The 23,491-nt window shown below is 43.3% G+C and overlaps 1 protein-coding gene across 1 annotated transcript; it reads left to right on the plus strand.

Annotated features, from left to right (window-relative positions):
- Window positions 1-21,663: 21,663 nt before the first annotated feature.
- On the plus strand, window positions 21,664-22,368 carry LOC110591064 (ferritin light chain-like). Its single transcript, XM_044916848.1, has one exon. It carries the CDS (start codon window positions 21,847-21,849, stop codon window positions 22,366-22,368), a length of 522 nt encoding a protein of 173 aa, XP_044772783.1. The 5' UTR covers window positions 21,664-21,846.
- The last annotated feature ends 1,123 nt before the right edge of the window (window positions 22,369-23,491 follow it).

Genomic DNA, 23,491 nt, shown 5'->3' on the forward strand with positions numbered 1-23,491 from the left:
AGATGCCCCGGTCCTGTTCTGCCAAATTCCACGCTTATCATGTTGTGAGAAATGAATCCCTAACTGTTAAAGCCACCATTACTTGAATTCCTGTTGCCTACCCAATTTCCAACTGATATATTACGGAATTCCTCCAATACCCCATGGGGTGGAATCATATGAAATTTTGACCTATAAAAATGGCAAGTGCATTCATTCATTCATTCATTCATTTTTTCAAAATTCATTTACCAAATACTTATTGAATGCCTCTGTGCCAAACACTAACATGTGATGGTCAGCTGGAAAACAGCACCCCTGGGGCGCCTGGGTGGCTCAATCAGTTAAGCATCTGCCTTCAGCTCAGGTCATGGTCCCAGGGTCCTGGGATCGAGCCCCACATCGGCTCCCTGCTCAGTGGAGAGTCTGCCTCTCCCTCTCTTTCTGCTGCTCCCCCTGCTTGTGCTCTCTCTCTCACCAATTCAAATAAATAAAAACTTAAAAAAAAGAAAAACAGCACCCCTTATTTTCAAATGTATTACCAAAATATTACTGTTTAGCCCCCCATTTCATAAAACTAAATTACTCAACTAGTAATAGCCTTTTAGGAGAGATGGATCACTATACCATCCAGGTTGTATGTACTATACCCCATTCCAAGCTGTTCCTCCCTGTATATTCCAGGAAAGACAGAGAAGCCAGACAGCTTCAAATAAGTAATTACAGTAAATGCTCACTACTTGAGCATTGAGTCAGACGTGGTAAGATGAAAATTATATAGAGAAATTAACTTAAACCAAACAGATAATTTCCTTTTAACATCAATATGGGAGGACTTTGAAATTCAATATCCTGTACAGTGGCTGTTACAAATTTCAGAAAATTGGAACTCTATAAAAATAGGGGAAAGAGACAAGGGCAATTCTTCGAACAGCCTGCAGTTTCGAAAGGGAACACTGCGATTCAGGATTGACTGGTGAGGTAATTCAGTTCCTCTACAATTTATCTTTAAGATGCAGGCCATGAACTTGGGACACCAGCTTCAATCTGAATTCACATCCAAGTGATTTTTGTTTGTTTTATTGCCAAGAACAACTAGCCTTGGCAGAAAGCTCTGACACACAAATGTTAGTTCCCAAACAGTACCCAACGTGTCTCTGAAGAACTGTGGTCAGACATGCTAATAAGTTTCTTATGGGGAAAAATAACAACCTTGGACTTAAGATCTTAAAAACATCAACAACAACAACAAAAAAGAGTGACTTTAGTTGACTTTTAAACACTTTTATAAAATTGGCGGTATTTCTCTTTATTGTTTAATTTTTAAAATTTTTCTTAATACTCTTTCTTCTACAAATTCTTGATTTGGGAAACCAAGTATACTTTCCACACATCTACACATAAAGAATATTCTACTGGTTCAGGAGATGAAGCAATAATTTTGAGATTTAAGGACTGTAACATTGAACTTGAAAAATGGAGAGAAAATCCAGTCTTGCTTTGTAAGATTTTGAGAGAGATTATGAGGATTACCTAATAAGACCACATGTTATTTTATCTTTGCAACTAGAGGGACTAAAAAAAAAAAAAGAAAAGAAAAACTGTTAGTGAGAAGACTGAAGGTTTTCACTAAATATTTAGTAATATTTGAATAAAAATGTCATATTATAGATTTATGGCTCATGTGTATTAGTTAGCTAATCCCAAGCACTAGCAGATGATAGGAGTCTATTGTAGATAGCATAGATGTTGAAATACCTCTTTCCCTAGGACCCAGTGTTTGTTTGGGTGCTTTCTGGCTTTATTGAGGTTATCAGCTTATCAGAAAAGTACTGGGGCGCATGGGTGGCTCAGCTTAACCTTCAGTTAAGTATCCAACTCTTGGTTTCGGCTCAGGTCATGATTTGGGGTTGTGAGATTGAGCCCTGCACCAGGCTCTAAGCTCAGCGGGGAATCTGCTTCTGATTCTCTCCCTCTCCCTTTCCCTCTCCCTCTGCCTCTCTCCCTGCTCACTCGCTCGCTCTCTCAAATAAATAAATAAATAAATAAATAAATAAATAAATAAATAAATAAATAAAATCTTTTAAAAAGTACTGATCTTTTCTGAGAGGAGCTAAATAAAGGTAGACTTAGGGTTCTGGTCTGCCTGACACCATCTTCTCCAAAGCAAAACTTATGTCCCACACGCAGGGACCTGAGGAACCCATGACCCTGTCCATGTCAGGCAGCATTACTGTTTTAAGGATGAAAGCCCCAAAGGAATAAGACATAACAGCAACCACAAATAATCACATATTAAAGAAAGTAATTTCTTTTTAAAAAATATTTGATTCTTAAAATTCTTTAAAAAATGCTAACCACAAATAAAGGCTTCTAGATCTGAGGATGAACCAGCTCCAGTTCATGGAAGAACCACATTCCACCATCAAGCAAGCATTCCATTTAAAAGGAGTACTTGGATTTTATCACAAACTAAAAAAAACAAAACTTCTAAAAACAAATAAAACTCTTGGCCTGTTTTGATAATGAAAGTAGGGAAAATTTATAACGAAATGAACTTGTGAATTCTCAAAATCATGAGTTTAAAAATAATATATTTCTAACTAAGAGAGAAATTTATGTTGACTGTGGATAAGTTGGAACACGAAACGAATGTAGAAAGTAAAGAGTGCCTAGAAACCGGTAATAAATAATGTCTGTTGTTAAGAGCTTTTGCTATGTATGCATGTATATTTTCTTTTTCTTGTACTTTTTTAATATACTTAATAAAACGCGTACATTTACTTAACATAAAAGCTCCTACTACTTTTTTTGGTCTGTTTTTCAACCTAATGTCATACTTGGAGCAATTTCCCACATCTAAACCCATGTTTTCGAAAGCATAATTTTAATGTTGCAGAGTGTGGTGGACAGAGTCTAAGGGTAACCCGCATTATCCTCATCTCTCGGGGCTCACACTCCATGCATGTGCCCTCTGAGTTTGTGTGGGACCTGTGACTTGCTTCTATTCAACAAAATATAGTGAAACTGACAGCGTGTATGAGGTTACTCGTATTGTATGCTATTCTGCTCTCTAAGTTGGTAGCACCCATTTTTCCGGGGTCTCTCACCCATGTTAGCTTTGAGGGAGTACCCGGCCATGTTGGGGGTCCCACGTGGCAAGGGACAGCAGGTAGACACTGGCTGAGGATGGAATTCCAGGTGACAGCCAGCAAGAACCTGAGGCTCTCGGTATTACAGCTGGAATTCTGCCAACAGCCTGAGCGAGCCTGGAAGAGGATCGACGCCCAGTCAAGCCTCAGGTGACAATGCAGACCCTGGTGACACCTTGACTATGGCCTGGTGCTATCCCAAGCAAAAGACCCAGCCAAGACTCCTGATTCACACACACTGTGAGATAAGCAATGTGTGCTGCTTTAAGTCACTAAGTTTGTGGTGATATTGTTACATAGCAAGAGAAATACACAAAGTATTTCACCTTATGAATACACCATGATTTATGTGGTCAAACCCTTATTGCCCAGGTAGCTTGTTTTGTAATTTAAAAATTTTTATAAATAAATCTGGAATGACTTGCTTGAATATGCAAATTTTTGATTAAAAAGTGATCAATTTGGGGTGCATTTATTTTACTTTTTTAAAGGTATATACTGCATTCTGATATGATCACTCAGGCACATATTTCCTGGTCGCTGATGGATGGTATCTTTCAGCACTTACAAACTGATAAAAAAAAAAAAAATAAGGGCGCCTGGGTGGCTCAGTTGGTTAAGTGACTGCCTTCGGCTCAGGTCATGATCCTGGAGTCCCAGGATCGAGTCCCGCATCAGGCTCCCTGCTCTGCGGGGAGTCTGCTTCTCCCTCTGACCCTCCCCCCTCTCATGCTCTCTCTATCTCATTCTCTCTCTCAAATAAATAAATAAAATCTTTAAAATAATAATAATACTAATAGAAGCACAATGTCCTGACTAAAGCCAACAGGACTACCTAAGGATTATTAACGAGGGTAATGGCTGGCGAGCCAGATGAAAGTTTGCTGAATGAACTGGGGATATGTGAGTACAAAATTATTTATGCTCAGTAGGCTCTCTAGCAACTTATTACCCAAAGCAAACAGATGTATTTTGTCAAGCATTCCACACGAAACACACTTGAGATTCAGTTTAACAGGGAATAGGAATTTTTTTTTTCTAAAGGCCCATAGACTTGATGTGACCCACCTGATTATCACATTTCATAGGCTTCTAATTTTCTCTTTAAAGATCTGAAAAAGTTGTACAACTTTTTGCACACCCCATCCTACAAGACTGCTTTCTAATTGTAGGGAACGGATGTGTAAAATATGGCTCCAAACACCATGTATTTATGAATATTAGTAATGCAAATCACTAATAGTAAGTCATGTTTTTTAAACTTTTAGACAGAGAATTGAAAGTATTGGCTGTAATTAGGAACCCAAATGCAGATCCCAATCAGCACTATCTTACTGGGAAAGGTTGGACTATTTAGAAGACCAGGATTTACCTTTTGGGGACTTCTACCGAAGCCTCTTGCAGTATTCAAAATCAAAACTCGGTTTATTCAAAGCCTGCAGGGGACCGATGGGCAATGAATGACTAAGGAGACCAGGGCCAGGGCTCCTGAGTGTCACCGGAAGAATCCTACCTTTATCTGTTGCAGGTACCTGTGACTCAGCATGCATGAGAGGTAGGGAGAGTGACAACAGACCTTTGGATTTTTCAAGACAAAGCTGGGAGATTTCCTATTTTAAATGGGTTACAAACCAAATCAAAACTATCTGCTGGATTCAGCCAACCGGCTGCCAGTTTGTGACCCGCGGTCTGAGTATTTACTTCTTAAATATGACAATTGCACACCTACTTAGCAACTAGGGAAAAGAATGTCAATTAAGTGCAACTGGGAATGAGTAGGAACTAATTTGCAAAAAAGGGGTTGCTAGTCAGGCATAAAATCGATAAATCAATACATGGACTTTTCCTAGGATTCGTGCTCTTTCCACTGGAGAACAGAACATCACCAAAGGAATTTGTCCTGAAATTCACACTCACTTAAAATTTTAGGATACGTGCTTGTGAAGACTTTCATCAACACATTTTTTGGTGAAATAAATGTTACAGGTAACTATGCAGAGGATTAATTATTCAAAAAGAAGAAATGAAAGCAACAAATCACATGGAAAAAAAGGTTCTGCTCCTGCTGTATCTAGTTGTCATGAATGTAGGCAAACAATTAGCAGACTTTCAGTTCTGCTTTCCAAATACACAGTGTTTGATCACTGAACTAGATAGTGCTCTATTTGGCAAAGCTCGCTCCGCATCTTGAATTTCAAAAGCACGGAGATAACCTTATGAGCCAGCTTTCTTGAAAGAGTTCCCCCATGGTGGATATAAAAAATGCAAAGTGTTCTATGAAAATAAGCTCTCAGAGCTACCCTATACTACACCCAGCCAAACTCAAACTCTTCTAAAAGAAGCAGGTCAGGTTGGAATGTTCTTTTAATTTTAGCAGAGACTTTGTTTTTCTGACTCGCTGTGTCTACCTCCTTATAAATTCACATCTTAATTTTAACCAGTCTAGGAAATCAGACAATTGCTTAGGCAGTTACAAATACAGGACAGCACATTCAGAGAAGATTTCTTCTCCCCCAAGTGAGGTTGCACCTCGACAGGTCAAACACAGTCCACCTCAGTGATGATTCACTCCGCTTACAGAAAAGCATGCAGTGTTTTTGCAAGGATCTTGCAATTCACACAGAAGAGGAAAAAGAAGACACATACAAGGACTGGAAGTGGGAAAACATTCTTCTTTCCAAAGATGAGTAGACAAGGGGGGAGTCTGGCAGAAGGTTCAAGGGGGTCTGACGCATGGGTCAGAAGCTGAACGGCAGGGAGAGGCCGACAGCAGGGCAGGAAACCAAAGAGGCTAAAAGAAGCCCCAGTAAGAGACAGCAGACAAGAAGACAGGAGCCTCTGAATAGCAGACGTGAAAAGTTACAGAATGGATCCGAGAATGTCCTGCCTTCTTGCCAGCGTTTTATATGCCAAAGAGTAGGAGGTAAATGGAAGGTTCTGTCTACAAAGTCATCTTTGAATTTAGATTTTTAGGAAAGACTAAGTTCCAAAACACATTCTGTTTTTGTTCTTCGTTTTTTGTTTTTGTTTTTTTTTTCCTCCTAAGCTTCTAAGTCAGGACATTAGTGACAAAAATGGACAATTTTAAATTGCCCATATCCCACAATCTGGTTATAGAACTATGTTTTTGGACACGCCTTTTAAAGACACAGTAGTTTTCTGACATCACCGAATTCCCTCTGTTTCTGAATGCTTTGTTTCAGAGAAAACTATAGGAAGTTAAGGAGTTTGAATACAACTTCCAAGATTTACATTTAAATGATCAGGAGCGTATTTTTAAAAGGGAGGGAGTCAAAACTCGCATTATGCCGGGAGTCCAGTGGATCAAATTACCCATAAAGTCAAAATACTGAGATACAGGTGGTGCTATTATTGTGTATCCAGGTAAAATTAACCCACCAGCACCTCCTTCTCCGGGAAGGAATGCTTGCTGAGGGACAAAAGGTCTTACCCATCTATATCTGAGGGAAGAGAAACAGATGAGTCAGAGTGAGTTTAGTCAGGGGACCGGTTCCTTGCATAATCCAGGTATTTTGGATTGTCCAAATTACTCGGAAAATTCTCAACAAAGAAACTTTTCTAAATCAGGCCCCCAATTAAGATTCTTGCAAACTGGAGGCAAACTTACATCAGAGGCTTAAAGACATTTAAGTGTTCTTATCTCGGACTAATTCAACTTTGGCAAAGAATCCAAGAAGAAAACAAAAATCTTAGTAAAAGACCCTCATGATAGTGTGTGTGTGTGTGTGTGTGTGTGTTTTTTTTAATCAGAGTGAAAACTATCTGATTTCCTAAGAACAGGAGGGGAAGATAATTCAATTAAATTTTATAGACCATTTAAGAACAGGTCAGTTATAAAATATTTGAAAATCAGGCAGGAGGCAGACCTTTTAGAAAGGATTCTTTTCACATGAAAGAAATGGTATTTTGCTGTATTTCTAGGTTTTCTCTAACAAATATTTTTTTCTAACAAAAAATTAACATTAAGATAAAAAGATATTTTTAAAAAATACTCCTGAGGGGTTAAGAAAGCTGCCTGCCAAAAGTAAGCACTTTCCTCCTCCTCCTTCTGTTCAAACATTAATGCATTTTGTATGTTTCCCTTTGACATTTTGGAGATTCTGGCTCACTGTGGTCCATCACTTGACAATAATCCCATTGTGTTCTTAAGTTACAGATTTGTTTCCTTCCAATGCCTTATATTATTATTCGTGGATTTCAAACGAGAATCACTAGACAAGACAGCCCTGTGGATTCCCAAAGACAAGGGTCTGATACATTTGCAGACATCAGCAGACTTAGCTGAACCCCCGTCCAAATACCCCAAACAGTCTGAGTTGCTGTCTTGTTTCCTGAGTTTTGCATTCCAACATCTTTTCTGTTATGGGAGTAAACCTCTGATTTTCTCTGAATTAAAAAAAAAAATTTACTTGGCAAGATTTTCACTAACTGCTTGTTTACCTTGTAGTCACAATCTCTGAATTTGTAAATTTTCAAAGTTCCAAATATTGTAGCTTCATTTTAATAGCATTTGATTAAATCCAACAAGTTCCTTTCCCATTTTTTTTCCTATCAAACAACTTTATCTAATGCCTCTTTTTGATAGTCCATGGGACCCTTTACTCCAATTTAAATAAAAATTAATAGTTCTTTCTTTGTCATTTCTATCACTTCATGTTTCCTTCTCCCTTTTAGTCTCTTTTCCTGTCTTTTGACCCGTTTATTCTTCTCTTGTCTCTTTCCCAGAAGCCTTTAGGAACTCTGATGTGTTGCTCAGTACCACATCATTCTTTTCTTTACAAAGCAATGCTTAAAAAAATCATCCACGATAGGACAAAAATGCCATGCGGGTATGTACACGTTCACTTTCCTTTATACAGAACTGCAGTGACTCCCACGATCAAAGACTTTTTCGAACAAATATTCTACACTTTCTCTTCCATTTACACTTCACTAACCTTGTCAGAGAAGTGGTTTCTATTAACCATGCAGAGATAGTGGCCACATCTGACCTGTATCTTAATGGAAAGCCAGAGTTGGAACAAGCAGAGAGTGGGGAAAAACACACTTGTGACCTAAAATGAAAACAAGACAGTTTAAAAGCAGGGGAAGGTAACTTGAAAGGCATGGGGGAAACCATCTCTGAAGTCTTGTAAACTTCAAGATAAATCGTTTTCTATTGATGACTGCGAAAATCGACAGAGAAAGCCATTGCAAGAATAGGGCTCCCATCTTTTGCATGTTTTCTGAGGTTGTCACTTGCAGTTGAGCATAATAAAGAACAAGTACCAAGGTTAAGTGCACATTTAAGTGTGCCTGAAGACTCTACATGGGTATCCTCTACAAATAGCCCTAGTGCACAGGGCTAAAATCTATGTGAGTCAGAGGGGCACTTTCAAGCCTTCCGGGGAAAAGAAGAATCATGTCAAAGGATAGCTCACTGGCACCGTTCTGTTTAATGTCACTGTTACAAGACTGCCAATCATTACAGAATCAACTAAAGTGCAGTTAAATTCAGGCTCATCTACCTCCCTAAAATGTTATCTCCCTAAAGAATGTACCACGTTGAGCAAATATCTAGTAGGTGCTTCCTGACTGACACAACCAGGCTGTAGCTTCGAGAGCAGACTGAAATCCACAAGGAATGATGGATCTCCAAGTGTAAGAAGATGTCAAACTGGATTTTTTTTTCTATTGTATTTTAATGGGGAGTGAGGCTCAAAGGTGCAGGAAAAGATGTGTCTTATCTCACAATCTCAGTTGGAGGGATACCAGGGAGCCCGCAACAGTTAGGACCAGCTTTCCACCTGTGGGTCCTATGGCGAGGGGACCCGTGTGTGCCCCCTACCAGCACAATGGCCTGCATCCCCACCTCAGTTTATATAGGGCAGGCAGGCATGTGGTTGGATTTTGAATTGCATGTTTATGAACAAAGTGCTTTTAGCTGTGAAACCACGTGTGTGTGTTGGGGGGGTGGTGGTGGTAGGGAGGGCCGTCCCCAAGAGTCACTCATAAAGAGAGGAAAGATGCTGAAAGGAGGGGGGACGCTGACACCTCACGCCCTGGATGAGTGCTTGCTGAGCTGCAGAACCCACAGGTCTACCCTGGGGCAGCCAGTAGAGGAGAGTGAAGACAACCATCTTGGGAAAGACATTTAGAAGCCTCAGTTTCTCGCACGTTGTGATTTCAAGTAACCGCCATGCCCTCTGCCCCATGGGAAAGAAGAAGAGAGGCATGAAACTATGCCATAACATTTTGAGGAATTATTGAACACGGAACCAGGCCCAGGAATGTCTACGAGTGTGACACCGACTGGAGTAGCTCACTCTATAAGGGTTTGGAAGAACCATAATATCAGGTGCCTGATAAAAGAGGGCATCTTCCCAGTTTTCACTGGGCTCAGAAGAACACAGATAGGAACCCAAATACCTCCACAGCGTCCTTATGTTGGAGAGTTTAGGGTGATAAAGTGCAGGAACTATGTAGCAACTAGATGGTCACTGGTTCCAGCAAAGGGACACTCAGCCCAGGAAATGGACTGTGTAATATAGTAACTGGCTTTGGCAGAGGCAAAAGAGGTAGCGCCTTGCCCCTCTGAGGGGAGGAAGGTTCTTCAGCAACAGAGCAGCCTAGAGAAAAGGATATTGTTCCATGAACCCGGACTACAACTCAACCATGGCCACCAGGACCAAACAGACCAGACTGAACTCGAGCAAGCCAGAGACACTTCCCATAGGTGACAGGATGTGGCTTCATGAACAATCTTCTATTACTCACTGATGGGAGACAAGAAGGTGGCGCCAGAAAGAGACTCAAGGGAGGAGGGAAACGAGGTCTACTAGAGAAAGTACAGAGGAACTGGGTAAGAAAGAGATCATGCCTCTCCCCTGCACCATAATTCCAGCCACTGTGTCCACAGCCAAGGCTGACTATGGTGGGATATGAGACAGGGTGGAGGGAAGCGGGGAAGAAGACAAGCATGGAATTGAGTTTGAGACCCGTCTTAGAAAATGAGCAAGACTGAATTTTCAACAGCAACTGAGAATGTCTTAAACCAAAAACGTCTGGAAGGTTAAGAAATCTGACCAAGATTTCATTACAAAAGAACAGAACTGTCACTACAGCACAACTGGGGGGAGATGCAATCAAAACATTCAGTCAACGGACTTATAAGGCATTCGAGTGAAGTAGAAAAGGTGCTTCCATTTCTCACTCCACAGCTAAAGAAGAGTGGGATGACCTTGAAGGAGCTACTTAATTGTCTCATCTCCCATCAGGCCACAACTATGTTTATTTGTTTAAAAATCCAAGTATCATCCAAGGTCTACTCTTGAGTATGGCATGAGTGGTTAAAAAGATGAGCTTTGGAGTCACAAGGTCACGTGCGGGAATTCTGCCAGAAGCCAGATCACTTTCATCTAGCGGAGCCTCAGATTCTTCATCCGAAGTAACGGGGACAGTTCTACTAACTTCAGACAGTTGATGTAAATATAGATTGGAATAATTCACAAAACGCACTTAGTCCTTATTAGGAAGCACACCATAAATACTGTCATTGTTGATCTAAATAAAACATTTCTCTGCCTTTCCACCTGGACGGCCACTGTGATCATGGTAAAATTCACTTATGGCCAATACACCAAGTTCTCCGCCTTGTTCCAGCGAAAGGTGCCAAGGCCAAGTTGGCGCGAGTTCACAATGCTGCCCTGTAACAGTACTGATGGACAAAGAGTCCTGCTGAGATATTTAGAAAAAAAAATAAAATATTGGAAGTGCTTGCTAGCACACTAACACTTTGAGATTGTAATTTAAACTAATCACTGTTTACTTATGATTCAAGATGTACACGGGACATTAAATATGACTCTTCCAATACCTATGCAGGTCTTCCCTTGAACACTTTTTCTTCCTTTTCCCCTCATTTGATTTATTCTCGATTTTAATTTAGTTGCATGTCTAAGGAACGCTGCCAAGGCTGGGAAGACTGAAATGTGATCTACTTTTAAATATTTCTTCATAAAACTCCTGTTTTTCCAAGTCGGGATTTCAGTGCACTCGCTTCCCTACCCTCTGAAGTTTCAGCCCAACAAGCAAGAGTAGCCCTCGACTATCTAACCACGCTGTTGGCACAGCAGAGAAAAACATTTCACTATGCAAATGCCCTCAAGTCTCAAAAACTGGAAGGAAAAAAAAAAGAAAAAACAAAAGAATGATTTGAAGAAATATTCAGAAATACTCTGGCAAAGCATTTCTGGAGTCATTGTAAGACTCTTCCTAGGGACGGATCATCTTTTGCCACCTCCTCTTGTTCCTTGTATTCTAAAGGTGACTTCCTCCTTCTTTTCCTCTAGCTGTGGTGGTTAAAAATTGATACTCCTTTCGTTTCCCACTAACAGTAACACTTACCTCTTGGTCTCCGTCAAAGTTAGGGTCTAAGGTTTTGCTGGGTGCTTGTCCTGCCATGATTTTCAGGAATATTCTTTTTTTTTTTTTTAAAGATTTATTTATTTATTTGAGAGAGCGAGAATGAGAGAGAGTACATGAGAGGGGGGAGGGTCAGAGGGAGAAGCAGGCTCCTCGCTGAGCAGGGAGCCCGATGCGGGACTCGATCCCGGGACTCCAGGATCATGACCTGAGCCGAAGGCAGTTGCTTAACCAACTGAGCCACCCAGGTGCCTGATTTTCAGGAATATTCTTAGCTATCATCTTTTCCCGCTCCAATGTGCTCAAAATAATACTATCACAAGAATAATTTTTTTATGTTCAGAATCTCGAATTCCAGCAGGTCTAACATCACCCCACCACCATCAAACACACATCAACACACACCCTTCATTTCTCCTTGAGGCAAAATGAGATATGGTCGCAAGCACAAGTGCCAGTGATAAGCCCGAAAATGTGACTGGAAGTGGAATATAAAGAAACATGCCAAAAAAGAAGTTGCAGAGAAGAAGGGAGAAACTTTGGGCGCCGAACTAAAAGAAGGAAAGACAGAGCTGAGAGTGGGCGTTGTGTTGAAGTCTACCCCAGGAGCCAATCTGTTCCATTAATTGCTTTTAATTCTTTTGCTCAAGATAAGCTGATTACAGAACCTTTCAGAATTCCCATTATGGTTCATTTTTTTCTTGCTCTGAACTCTCTTCATTTCAGTTTTGACTAAAAATTATGCTCTACTTTCACTTCAATTTGCCAAAATTTCATTTCCAATCAGTTCTATTCATTCTCTTTAGGACAGGTTGATTACACACAAATGGTATACCAAGACGATGTTGGCCATCTTTAGATAAGACTATCTAGGAAAAATCCCCTAATAGCTCATCATTTTAAAAATGGGCCTAAGAAAATTTTTTTTCTAAAATCCATTCCTGTCCTAACACAGTGTGTACCAGTGCCTGAGGACATTTAGTTAGCGACTTATATAGACCAATCCCAGCTGATTTGACCGGAAAGAGTCTGAACTTCCAAGGTTAGACCTCTCAGAAAGACATTCAGTGAGGAAGGAAGGGAAAGATGTGGGAGAGTCAGAGTTGAGAGGACAGTTCAGACCTCTTCCAAGCTTGTACTATTAGAAGCATGTCAACAACAGCAACAACCATTCACTGAATTCCTACTATGCTCCTTGGGCTTTACAAGCACATAAGAAATTCTGATAACCACCCTGTGAGTTCAGCACCAAAATCATCACGCAGGGGACATCTGCTTTTACTCCCTAGCATCTATTTCCCCTTTGTGGACAAACAGGAGCAAAAATGTCACTGGGTATCCTTCCATTTCCTATGCTCAGTCCATCTGTTTGGATAAGGCTCCATGCTCAGCTCCAGGAAACAGTGTAGCCAAGCCCTGTTCTGCTAAACACTTCATGCCACAGGACACAGAAAGTGACGGGGGACAGGCGTGACTTGGGAGAGCAGAAGTGTGCTCTTTAAATGACCTTTAACGGTTGTATATGGAAGCTTCCAGTAATGGACCGCCACCAGCGTGGGAGAACCACGTGAGAAGGAAACTGACAGAGCAAAGGGAGCTGAGATCTGAGAGAGATGAACACAATCCTGAGTCACTATGACACATCACATTTGGGCTGGACCAAAACAATCCCAAATGCATGCTAACTCAAATGGGTAGTCACCCGAACCAATCCATTCTCCCTTTCTGAAGTTTGAGTAGACAGGGTTTTCTGCAGCTTGCAATGGAAAGAATCTTAATTGAAATGCATGACTTTATAAGTAAGAAATCTAAGACTCAAGACAATTGTACACTTGGACATACAGTAAGTGGCAGACATACAAGAACATATAGTATGTGGCAGACCTGGATTCTGAATCCAAGTCTCTCTCACTCAAAATATCATATTCTTCCAATACGACATGAAGCATAAAGGCTATAGTTTTTTTTTTTTCCCCAAAGTCTGTGATGTAACTTGTCTGTATCAATTTGGCTAGGCTAGGCTTTGAGACTACTATTACACTAGTCTAAATGCTGCTGTAAAGGTATCCTGTAGATATGATTAACATTTACAGTCAGGTGACTTGAAGTAAATGATCCTGCATAATGTGTGTGGTGGGCCTCATCTAATCAGTTGAAGGACTTAAAACACAAAACTGAGGTTTCCCAGAGAAGAAGGAACTTTGTCTCAAGATGGCAACACAGAAATCCTGCCTCAGTTTTCAACCTGCTGGTCTGCTATATGGATTTTGGACTTGCCAGCCCCTATAATCAGATGAGCCAATTACTTTAAATCTCTCTCTCTGTGTGTGTGAGAGAGAAAGAAACATAGGGATATATTCTGCATATCTATATATACTCTATATATCTCTGCATATATATTATATTCTCTGTATCTACACAGACATTCAGAGTATCTATATATCTCTGCCTATGTACTGTTTCTCTGGAGAACCCTCACTGATACAGAAGTAACTCAAGGCCACCCAGAGAACCCGGAAAGGACCAAAGTCAGTTTCTTTCTTCCCTTCAACAGATCATTTCCTAGGTGACTTTCCAGAATAAGGCAAGAAGGATAAAGCTCCATGATCAAGGTCATAAAGATACTTTTTCTGTCAGATGCCTCATGAGAAATTTTGTTGGCTTCCTTTTTTTTCCCCCAAAGTAAAAAGGGCGTGTGGATATTTACCAGTAATTCGTGACCAACTGTCCCGTGATACACTTTTTTAAATGCAGACTGATTTTGACAAAGAAAAGGCAACAAAGAAGCATGGGTTTGCATGGGGATGAAAGGATTTTCACATTCTTTCCAAGAGCTCCATGGAGGCTAAGTGCAGGGATGGAGTCTCCAAGGAAAACGGACCTGTTCCACCTTGATTCACACTTGATTTCTCATATCATTCCTTCCTGTATTCATAGCATCCACTCCAAAAGATGCAGCATTGTTCAATACAATGTAGAGGGAAACTGAACGGTCAGCTTAGCTCCCCCGCAACTGTGCTGACGTTGGCTAAAATGCTCACACCCAGTGGGATAAATAATTCAGTTTCCCTGAAGGATGGGAGGGAAGGGCTCTCACCGGCTGATAGAGAAGAATGCTGCTAGCCTCATCCGCTTTCAAAGGAGGCAAAAGATTGTCAACGGTAGCCTACTTCTCAGATAAACCATGAAATTCACAACCCCAAATTGAGACTCTCATTTTCAGCCAGAGCCATTCTTAATTTCTGTTCCACCAGCACGAAAGGCAGAGAGACACGAGTCAGATGATTTGCAGCTCAAGCGATAAAAGAAGTTTCAGAGAAACAATAGGGAAAAAAAGAAGGTTTGGTGCATTTAGAAAATTCCTTTTCTTTTAATACACTATAAAATGTGAAGCAGAAGCACAATGGCTTAATGAGTTTCTGTCTCTGTACTGTGACAAATCTACAATTTGGCCATTGTAAAAGTAATGATATGTTTCATTAATTTCATATGTTCTTTTAATCGACTATTTGGAGGGAAGGCATTTTTGCTTTAGAAATTAGAGCAAAGAAAAGCTGATAAAAGCTTCAAGTTGGTGTTCACTACTTCCTGGAATACATTAATAACGTTCAACTGCCTTTTCAAACACAAAGACAAATCTCAAAGCGCTGCTTTGTCTTCCCCATCATGACGCTAATAGTGGAAGACTAGAAATCCTTACCTAGTCTCCCCCCAGGAAGCCCCCACTCCTGTGTGCACATGAAAACACACACACACACACACACACACACATACACATACACACACACTACCCTTTTTATTAGCATGTTTGGATCTGGAAATGAACATTCTACAACCCCACCCATGGGTTTGGACACTCCTGGGCCACATCCTCTGTGCCATTTCCAAATCTACTAGGAGGATCACTCTTCACAAGCCAGGCACCTAGTTGCCATGGTCTCACCTCGCCCTTTCACCAATATGCTCATGTTGGGTCTTCATAGGTTGGGATGCTCCAGAAGCTGACCACAGACAAAGGTTCGAGTCCCAGAACTTTATTTGTGAGGGGATCCCCGAAGCAGGGAGGGGAAATGAGACCGGGAAGGCAGAGAAGCCATTCAAGGGCACACAACAGAGCAAGTTACTGTTGTGGACAATGAGGATGCATTCCCACCGGGCTCTGTCGGGAGCGTGTATAAATAAAACAGATCTTGGTTATCCACACTTGGGGCGCTTACCCTCCAACTCCCATCGGCCAGAGGCCAGAGGCTGCTTCCCTGGGATTTCATTCATTGCCCTACTCATGGATCAAGGGAAGCTGTCAGGAGGACAGAAAGGAGAGCCTGCGGTAGAACCCCATCAACAGGTGCAGGACAGTGAGAGCTGACAGGATGGGGGTAGAGCACATGTGGCTGTTAGTGGTGTCAGAGGACATGTCTGTCCTCTACGGCACTCACTCAACAAGCTCCTTTTACCTCAACTGTCCAAATGAGACTGTCCACCAGCCATCTGGCAAATTTGTCACTGAACCACCTTTATCTGCCCCCTTTCTTCTTGGCCTTCAGAAGTTTGACCTTGGTGGGTTTTACTCAACTCAGTCTTTATTTATTTATTTATTTTAAAGATTTTATTTATTTGACAGAGAGAGAGACAGAGAACTAGCAGGGAGAGTGGCAGGCAGAGGGAGAAGCAGACTCCACGCTGAGCAGGGAGCCCGATGTGGGGCTCGATCCCAGGACCCTGGGATCCTGACCTGAGCCGAAGGCAGACGCTTAACTGACTGAGCCACCCAGACACCCTGCAGAGACATTTTCAATCAGGGCTGCTCTTGGCCAGGGAGACCGATTTTAAAGGACTCACTCACTGCCAGGCCTCTGTTTATGTACTTTTATAAAATCATAAGCCCTGCCCAGAGAAAGCACTAATTAATACTGTATTGTTAATTACATACTATTTCTCATTATCTTGTCACCTGAATGTATCCTGAGAGCAGGGATGGAGAGGAGGAAGGGGAGGCAGAGAGACTAACTAGAGACACAGGGGACTGCCCACAGTGGGGCTGGAAATGCAAATACCTCTAAAAACAAAAGCAAAGAAACTAATTTGCAAGTTAGGTATTCCCTGCCCCATCCACATGAGCTCCCTCCAGCACTTTCGGCAATCCTACGCCTCTGCAGGAATTCTTCAGGTTCACCCCTTGGCCTTCACCTTCATGGGTCTAATACATGAGCAGGTATCTCTCTCGCCAAGGACTTGCATATCTAGGTCTGATTTCCTTATGTTTAAAGTGATGAGATTTCTTTCTTTTTTTTTTTTTAAAGATTTTATTTATTTATTTGACAGAGAGAGACACTGAGAGAGGGAACACAAGCAGGGGGAGTAGGGGAGGAAGAAGCAGGCTTCCGGCTGAGCAGGGAGCCCGATGTGGGGCTTGATCCCAGGACCCCGGGATCATGACCTGAGCCGAAGGCAGACGCCCAATGACTGAGTCACCCAGGCGCCCCTAAAGTGATGAGATTTCTTACTTGCAGCCCTAGTATTCCTGAACCTGGCAGGACAGTGGGCGGCACTCCGGGGCCCCAAAGCACCCTTCCAGAAAAGCACTTCTCTCACCATGTTCCAACTGGCTACCGTTCACTCAGGTCCTTGAAGACACACGAACACAAACCTATATGGAGACGGGGCAGACCTGTGTGTGTGTGTACGTGCGGCGTCTTATACATAAGCACACGCACATTTGTGTGAGCTGAAGGCGAGCATAATAATTCCCCAGCACGCCACAAATAAGAGAACAGCTGCTTGTTTCAGATATTAAAAGAATGTAAATTGGGTTGAGTTTGCTTTTGGCACAAGAACAAGGAATGCGTAAGTTTCCCACTTGCACTTAATTTATGTTTAGGTTTATTCACCACCATTTGTCAGGTTTCTTGAGCTTGACCTGAAACTAACCTCTAGATAAACGTGAAGGCAAACAGAGCCCTGAAACTCTATCTGTATGTTCTTTTGTCTTGGGAACTGTAAATCGGGGCATTAGGTGAATAACACAGCTTGGCTTTGTGTCATGAAAAGTAATTCGGGGCTGCAGTAAGGGCAGGATTTATGAAGCTGTCTGGCCAAGCTTGGGCAGAATGCCAGCTTACACCTGCTCTGCAGACATGGATGTGTGCATTTGGACACTACGCTGAAGGGGCCAAATTTCCTCTGCCTGGATGGAGGCTTTGCAGAGCCAACAGCAGGTAAGGGAGGAGCCTGGGCTGGGGGTAGGAGAAGGGGGGAGCCAAGCAGTCTTTAGGAAGCCAATCAATGACAAACTTCCCTTTTCTCATACCCGAGCAAAATTCCCTCAAAAAAAAAAAAAATCCAAGTAAGTCTATTTTCGAACCACTGTAACTTGGTAATCTAGTAGGGCTGGCAGAAAACAAAAACAAAAACGAAAAACAAAAGTAAAGCAGTTTGTCAAGTTTTAGAGCTTCTTAAGAAATGAAGGACTGTGTTCTGAGTCAGGTTGCTCTATGACTTATCACCCCAATAGGGACAGTGAAAGGGGGAGAGTTGTCATTAATTAGACAGAGACAACACCTGTAAACCGGGATGGTCTGGGGCAAACGGGACAAGTGGTGACCCTAGTCATGCGCATTCACACAGCCAGACAATGAACCCGCTAAATGACTGTCATGTTACAAGGATGCTTTTCTAAGAAGTTGACAGAAATGATATTGTCTCTTTGATGGAGCTGGGCTACCTCCCCCAAGCAGATGGCCAAATTGTCATGATGCCAGAGTGCATTGCAGAATATCCACAGTAAAACCATCGTGCTCCCTTGCACTGGATCTCCACCGCTTCTCAGCAAAGTGCAAAAAGCCCAGCTTTTTCTGTTCTCTGCTTTTCCAGACAGGGAACAGGCAGCAGGTAACAGACAAGGCTTGTTAGCATCTGACTCATGAGGCTGAAAGGCACGAGGTAGAACATACACACGGGGAACAGCACCATTCTTTGGGATCTCATCACTAATGAAATTTGACATGAACCCTCCTTCTCTAGCGAAGGCACCTCTGAGCATCTTCAACCTTCTTCCCGCTTTCCCGTACTTATAGGTTCATTAGTGCACCTGCTTCCTATAGATGCCATAACAAATTACCAAAAACCTGGGGTCTTCAAACGATAGCCATTTATATTCCCTGAGTACTGGAGGCCATGAGTCCAGAATCCAGGTGTGGGTAGGGCCATGCTTCCTCCAGAAGCCATGGGAGAGAATCCTTCATTGTCTCTTTCAACTCCTGGTGGCTCTTGGCGTTCCTTGACTTGTGGCAACATCTCTCCCGTCTCTGCCTCTGTCTTCATGCAGCCCTCTCTCCAGGGCTCTGCATCCTCTTGTCTCTTAGAAGGACAACAGTCATTGGATTTAGAGCCCAAGGAAATCCAGGATGATTTCATCTTGAGAGTCTTCATTACTTCTACCAAAACCTCATTTCCAATAAGGTCACATTGTGAGATTCCAAAGGAGGCATGAGTTTGGGCGGGGTCACCATTCAACCCACTACAATTAGTAAACATGTCTGTTCCTAAACAGAAGTCCTTGAATTCCTGCTGTCTCCTCCACCCCACCCATCCAGGTGACCAACTACATACGTTCCACCACTACCCCCTTTATTTCCTGCAACGCTTATGGTTACCTGCCTCTCATGTCTTTGCTTTGTATAGGCCCTGAGGATGCACTCTTCAACCAGTGATGGCTTACCCTTTCCATGTGTCCTCAACCAACCGACTCACTACACCGCAGAGAATGGCCTCAGTGCTAATCTTCCAAGACTCTAGGTTGTAGATTTTAGGACTCATACACACACAAAATAACCGAGCAGGGGAACATATGCTGGACACGTCAGGAGTTGTACCAGGAGGTGAAAGACCAGAAGAGGCCATGAACCTGAACTCAGCCTTTAGAGGAGCTTAATAGATGTTTGGATGAGGTGGATGAAGGGCAAGGACATGTGAGGCAAGAGCTTTCAATCTCCCTTTTAATCTGTAGCTACAGTGGGGACCAGAATGTTCTCTCTTGGTTGAGAAATTGGTGAGAGCCAGGAACCTAATTCAAGCAGGTTAAGTATAAACGGGCTGATCTATCAGTGCCAGTAATGGGAAAATCCAAGTGTAAGCCCAGGAATGACTTAATGTTGTTTCTCTAAGAATGCTTCCAGAAATAGACCTTTCTCCTCCTCTTGGCTTGGGCTTCCTCTCCTCTGACTTGATTCTCTGAGAAATGGCCACCAGCAGGTCCAGGATATCAGGAAATCCAGCAGAACGTGCACGTCTCTTTCGTAGGCGTTCCAGGAGAAGTGTGTGGGGTGATGTGAAATGGCTGTGACTGTCACACAGCCACTCCCGAATTGTCATTCTGGCGGGAGGCTGCTGGGCTCCTGCCCTGGTCTGAGTCACCTGCCCAGCTCGGCGACCTGGAGTGGGGTCAGCCACACCCACACTGACACTGTGTGGACTCAGAGGGGAAGCCGTTCCTCATGGGGAAGCCATGGTGATGTTATCAGGGAAGGAAAGTGAATGTGAGCAAGCCAAACCCAGAGCTGTCCACTCAACCTACTCTGACGATGTTTACAGACACCTTGGACACTCTCAGAAGAATTGCCAGCTGGGTGCTAGAGCTGCTGTGTCTGCTCCCAGGTATTTCACGACAATGCAAGGCGGCCATTTTGGCACCACAGATACTTCAATACATTTGTGTTGATAGTGCCTGAGCCCCTATTTTCAGGCAACTAGATAAAGGGTGTATTAGTCTGATTAGTCTGCTAGGGCTGTCATGACAAAATATAACAGACTGGGTGGCGTAAGTGACAGAAATTTATGTTCTCACCATTCTGGAGGCTAGAAGTGCAAGATCCAGGTGTTGGCTGGGTTGGGTTCTCCTGAGGCTTCTCCCCTTGGCTTGCACATGGCTGCTTCCTCTGTCCTCCCTCTTCCTCCCTCTGTGTGTTCCTCCCTAGCATCTCTTTTTTTCCTAGGAGGACACCAGTTTTATTTGAATAGGACCCCACCCTCATGACCTCGTTTAACCACATTACCTTCTTAAAAGCCCTATCTCCAAATAGGATCACACGGGCAGTTTGGGTTTCAGCCATGCTGGGGTGGGGGAGGGGTGTTGGGGGACACAACTCCATCTGTAACGACAGACCAGACTTAACTTTCATTCCTTCACCTCTTACCTCTAAGAGTAAGATGTGGAATAATATGTTTTGATGCTGATTAACTGGGGCATGTTGGGCAGCTTCAAATATTCTTTCAAGTGCAAGAACTAAAATGTTTTCTACTTTCCAATTCCCGATGTCTCAGAGGTCACATTTTGACCCCGAGCACAGCCAGAATCGTATTAGTCCCCCCCATCAATTAACCCTACAATTTTTTCCATTTAATTGCCAGATGTTTTTCCTTAGGTCAGCAGGCCACAGCTAGATGGCTGCACAAAAAGAACACTTTCAGACATGGACTATGCACACGCGCACACACAGTACGCACATACACACAAATATTTTATGGCATGCTCTATGATTATATCCCAAACATACACTGATGCTACAGTAAAGTGCAATTTATGCCCACAATCTCAAAGGATCACCATGTTTTCTTATTTGGCATTCCTTTTCCCCCTAAGCAACGTCAGCATACAGAAAAGGCCAGCAAAAAACACATGATACCTGTTCAGTGTAACATGAAACATGACACTTAAAAGCAAATTGGTGACTAATTCCTGGGGCTGTTTGTTCACCCCCACTGAAACCAAGTTACCTGCTCGAAGGAAACACTGAGAAATCAAAATCCAGAAAACAAAAGCAAAATTGGACTCTGACTCTAGGTTGCCTTAATAAAATCCATTCTGACTCATTTCTTCAGCGCCCGTAGGTGTTAAATCCTCCCAGGACTTGTAACATGATCCTCAGTTAAGCTGCCGAGACACTCATTACCCCTGATGGCCAACGCACCAAGTCAAAGCACCCATTTTTGCCAAATCGACTTCCAAGTCATACGCTAGAATTCATTGGCCAAATACCGAACTATCCCTTAGTTCCTAGTGTGCAATCAAAAAGAATTTACAAGTAAAAAAGGAATAGTATACTATTCCTGCGGATCTGTCTCTTGCTTCAACAGTGTTTGGACGGAACAGACCCAGGGACGCCCCTCCAACCAGCCAACGACCACCCTCCAACCTCTTTTCCGGTCGCAACCTTGGGAGCCATCTTCTTGGCCACCTGCTGCCTCCGGGACCAGCCAACAGCCAATTTCGAGCTTACCTTACCACCAATCAACCATGAGCTCCCAGATTCGTCAGAATTATTCCACCGAGGTGGAGGCCGCCGTCAACCGCCTGGTCGACATGCATCTGCGGGCCTCCTACACCTACCTCTCTCTGGGCTTCTATTTCGACCGTGACGATGTGGCTCTGGAAGGCGTGCGCCACTTCTTCCGCGAGGTGGCTGAGGAGAAGCGCGAGGGCGCCGAGCGTCTCCTGAAGATGCAAAACCAGCGTGGCGGCCGCGCCCTCTTCCAGGACGTCCAGAAGCCGTCCCAAGATGAGTGGGGGAAAACCCTGGACGCCATGGAAGCTGCCCTGATTCTGGAGAAGAGCCTGAACCAGGCTCTGTTTCATGCCCTGGGTTCTGCCCGCGCAGACCCCCATCTCTGTGACTCCCTGGAGAACCACGTCCTAGATGAGGAGGTGAAACTCATCAAGAAGATGGGCGACCACCTGACTAACCTCCGCAGGCTGGCCGGCCCCCAGGCTGGACTGGGCGAGTGTCTCTTCGAGAGGCTCACTCTCAAGCACGACTAGGAGCCTCTGGAGACCAGCAGCCTTTGAGGGGGCCCCTCTGACAGCCCCCTGCTGCCAGAGCTTGTGCCTCAGCCTCTCGCTGCAGCCACGAGGCAGCTTTTTAACCACCCTGGAGCCCTCTCCCAAGCCGTGGACCATGGAAACAATAAAGCTTTTTGCAGCAAAAAAAAAAAAAAAAAAAAATGAAGTCACCTCTAAAACGTTTCCATTTGGAAAAAAAACCCCAAAAAACAGCGTCCACGTAACCCATGAGATACTTTTTTTCTTTTTTTTTTTTTTTAAGATTTTATTTATTTGACAGAGAGAGACACAACGAGAGAGGGAACACAAGCAGGGGGAGTGGGAGAGGGAGAAGCAGGCTTCCCGCTGAGCAGGGAGCCCGACGCGGGGCTCGATCCCAGGACCCCGGGATCATGACCTGAGCCGAAGGCAGACGCTCAATGACTGAGCCACCCAGGCGCCCCGAGCCTTCTTTTTTTTTTTAAGATTTTATTTATTTGAGAGAGAGAAAGAGAGCAGAAGCAGGGGGAGCGGCAGGCAGAGGGAGAGGGAGAAGCAGGCTTCCCGCAGAGCAGGGAGCCCGATGCGGGGCTCGATCCCAGGACCCCGGGATCAGGACCTGAGCCGAAGGCAGACGCTTAACGACTGAGCCACCCAGGTGCCCCCCCATGAGCTACTTTCAACAAGCCTTCGCTTTGGAGGACTTGAGTAGAGTTTGGTATGCCGTTTCTGGTATGACTTTCTCACTGGAACGGTGACAACATCAACACCCTCCATCTTTGTAAAGACTAACACTGGAGTTACCGTAAATCTTGGATTAAATGTATCTTATTATTTATGCCCACAAGTTGCCCCCGTCTCACAGCCTCCTTTTGAGAAAAGGCACAAAAAGCAGGGTAAGGGCTCATGGAAGTTCAATCTCCGAAGGCTGTGTGTATACACTTACACAGAACAGAGGAGTCCACATTGACACGGTGGTCCGATTTCAAGGGGTACAATTAAAAGCTGTTTTGTATTGACGAGACCAATTTTTAAGAAGCTTGGGTATCTATTTATCTTTCGTGCTATAGACTACACCAGTGGAACGTAACCATCCACCGTGGGGTTGGACTTAGGTGTTACT

This window comes from Neomonachus schauinslandi, chromosome 7 (assembly GCF_002201575.2).
Source record: "Neomonachus schauinslandi chromosome 7, ASM220157v2, whole genome shotgun sequence".
In the NCBI taxonomy this organism is placed as follows: Eukaryota; Metazoa; Chordata; class Mammalia; order Carnivora; family Phocidae; genus Neomonachus; species Neomonachus schauinslandi.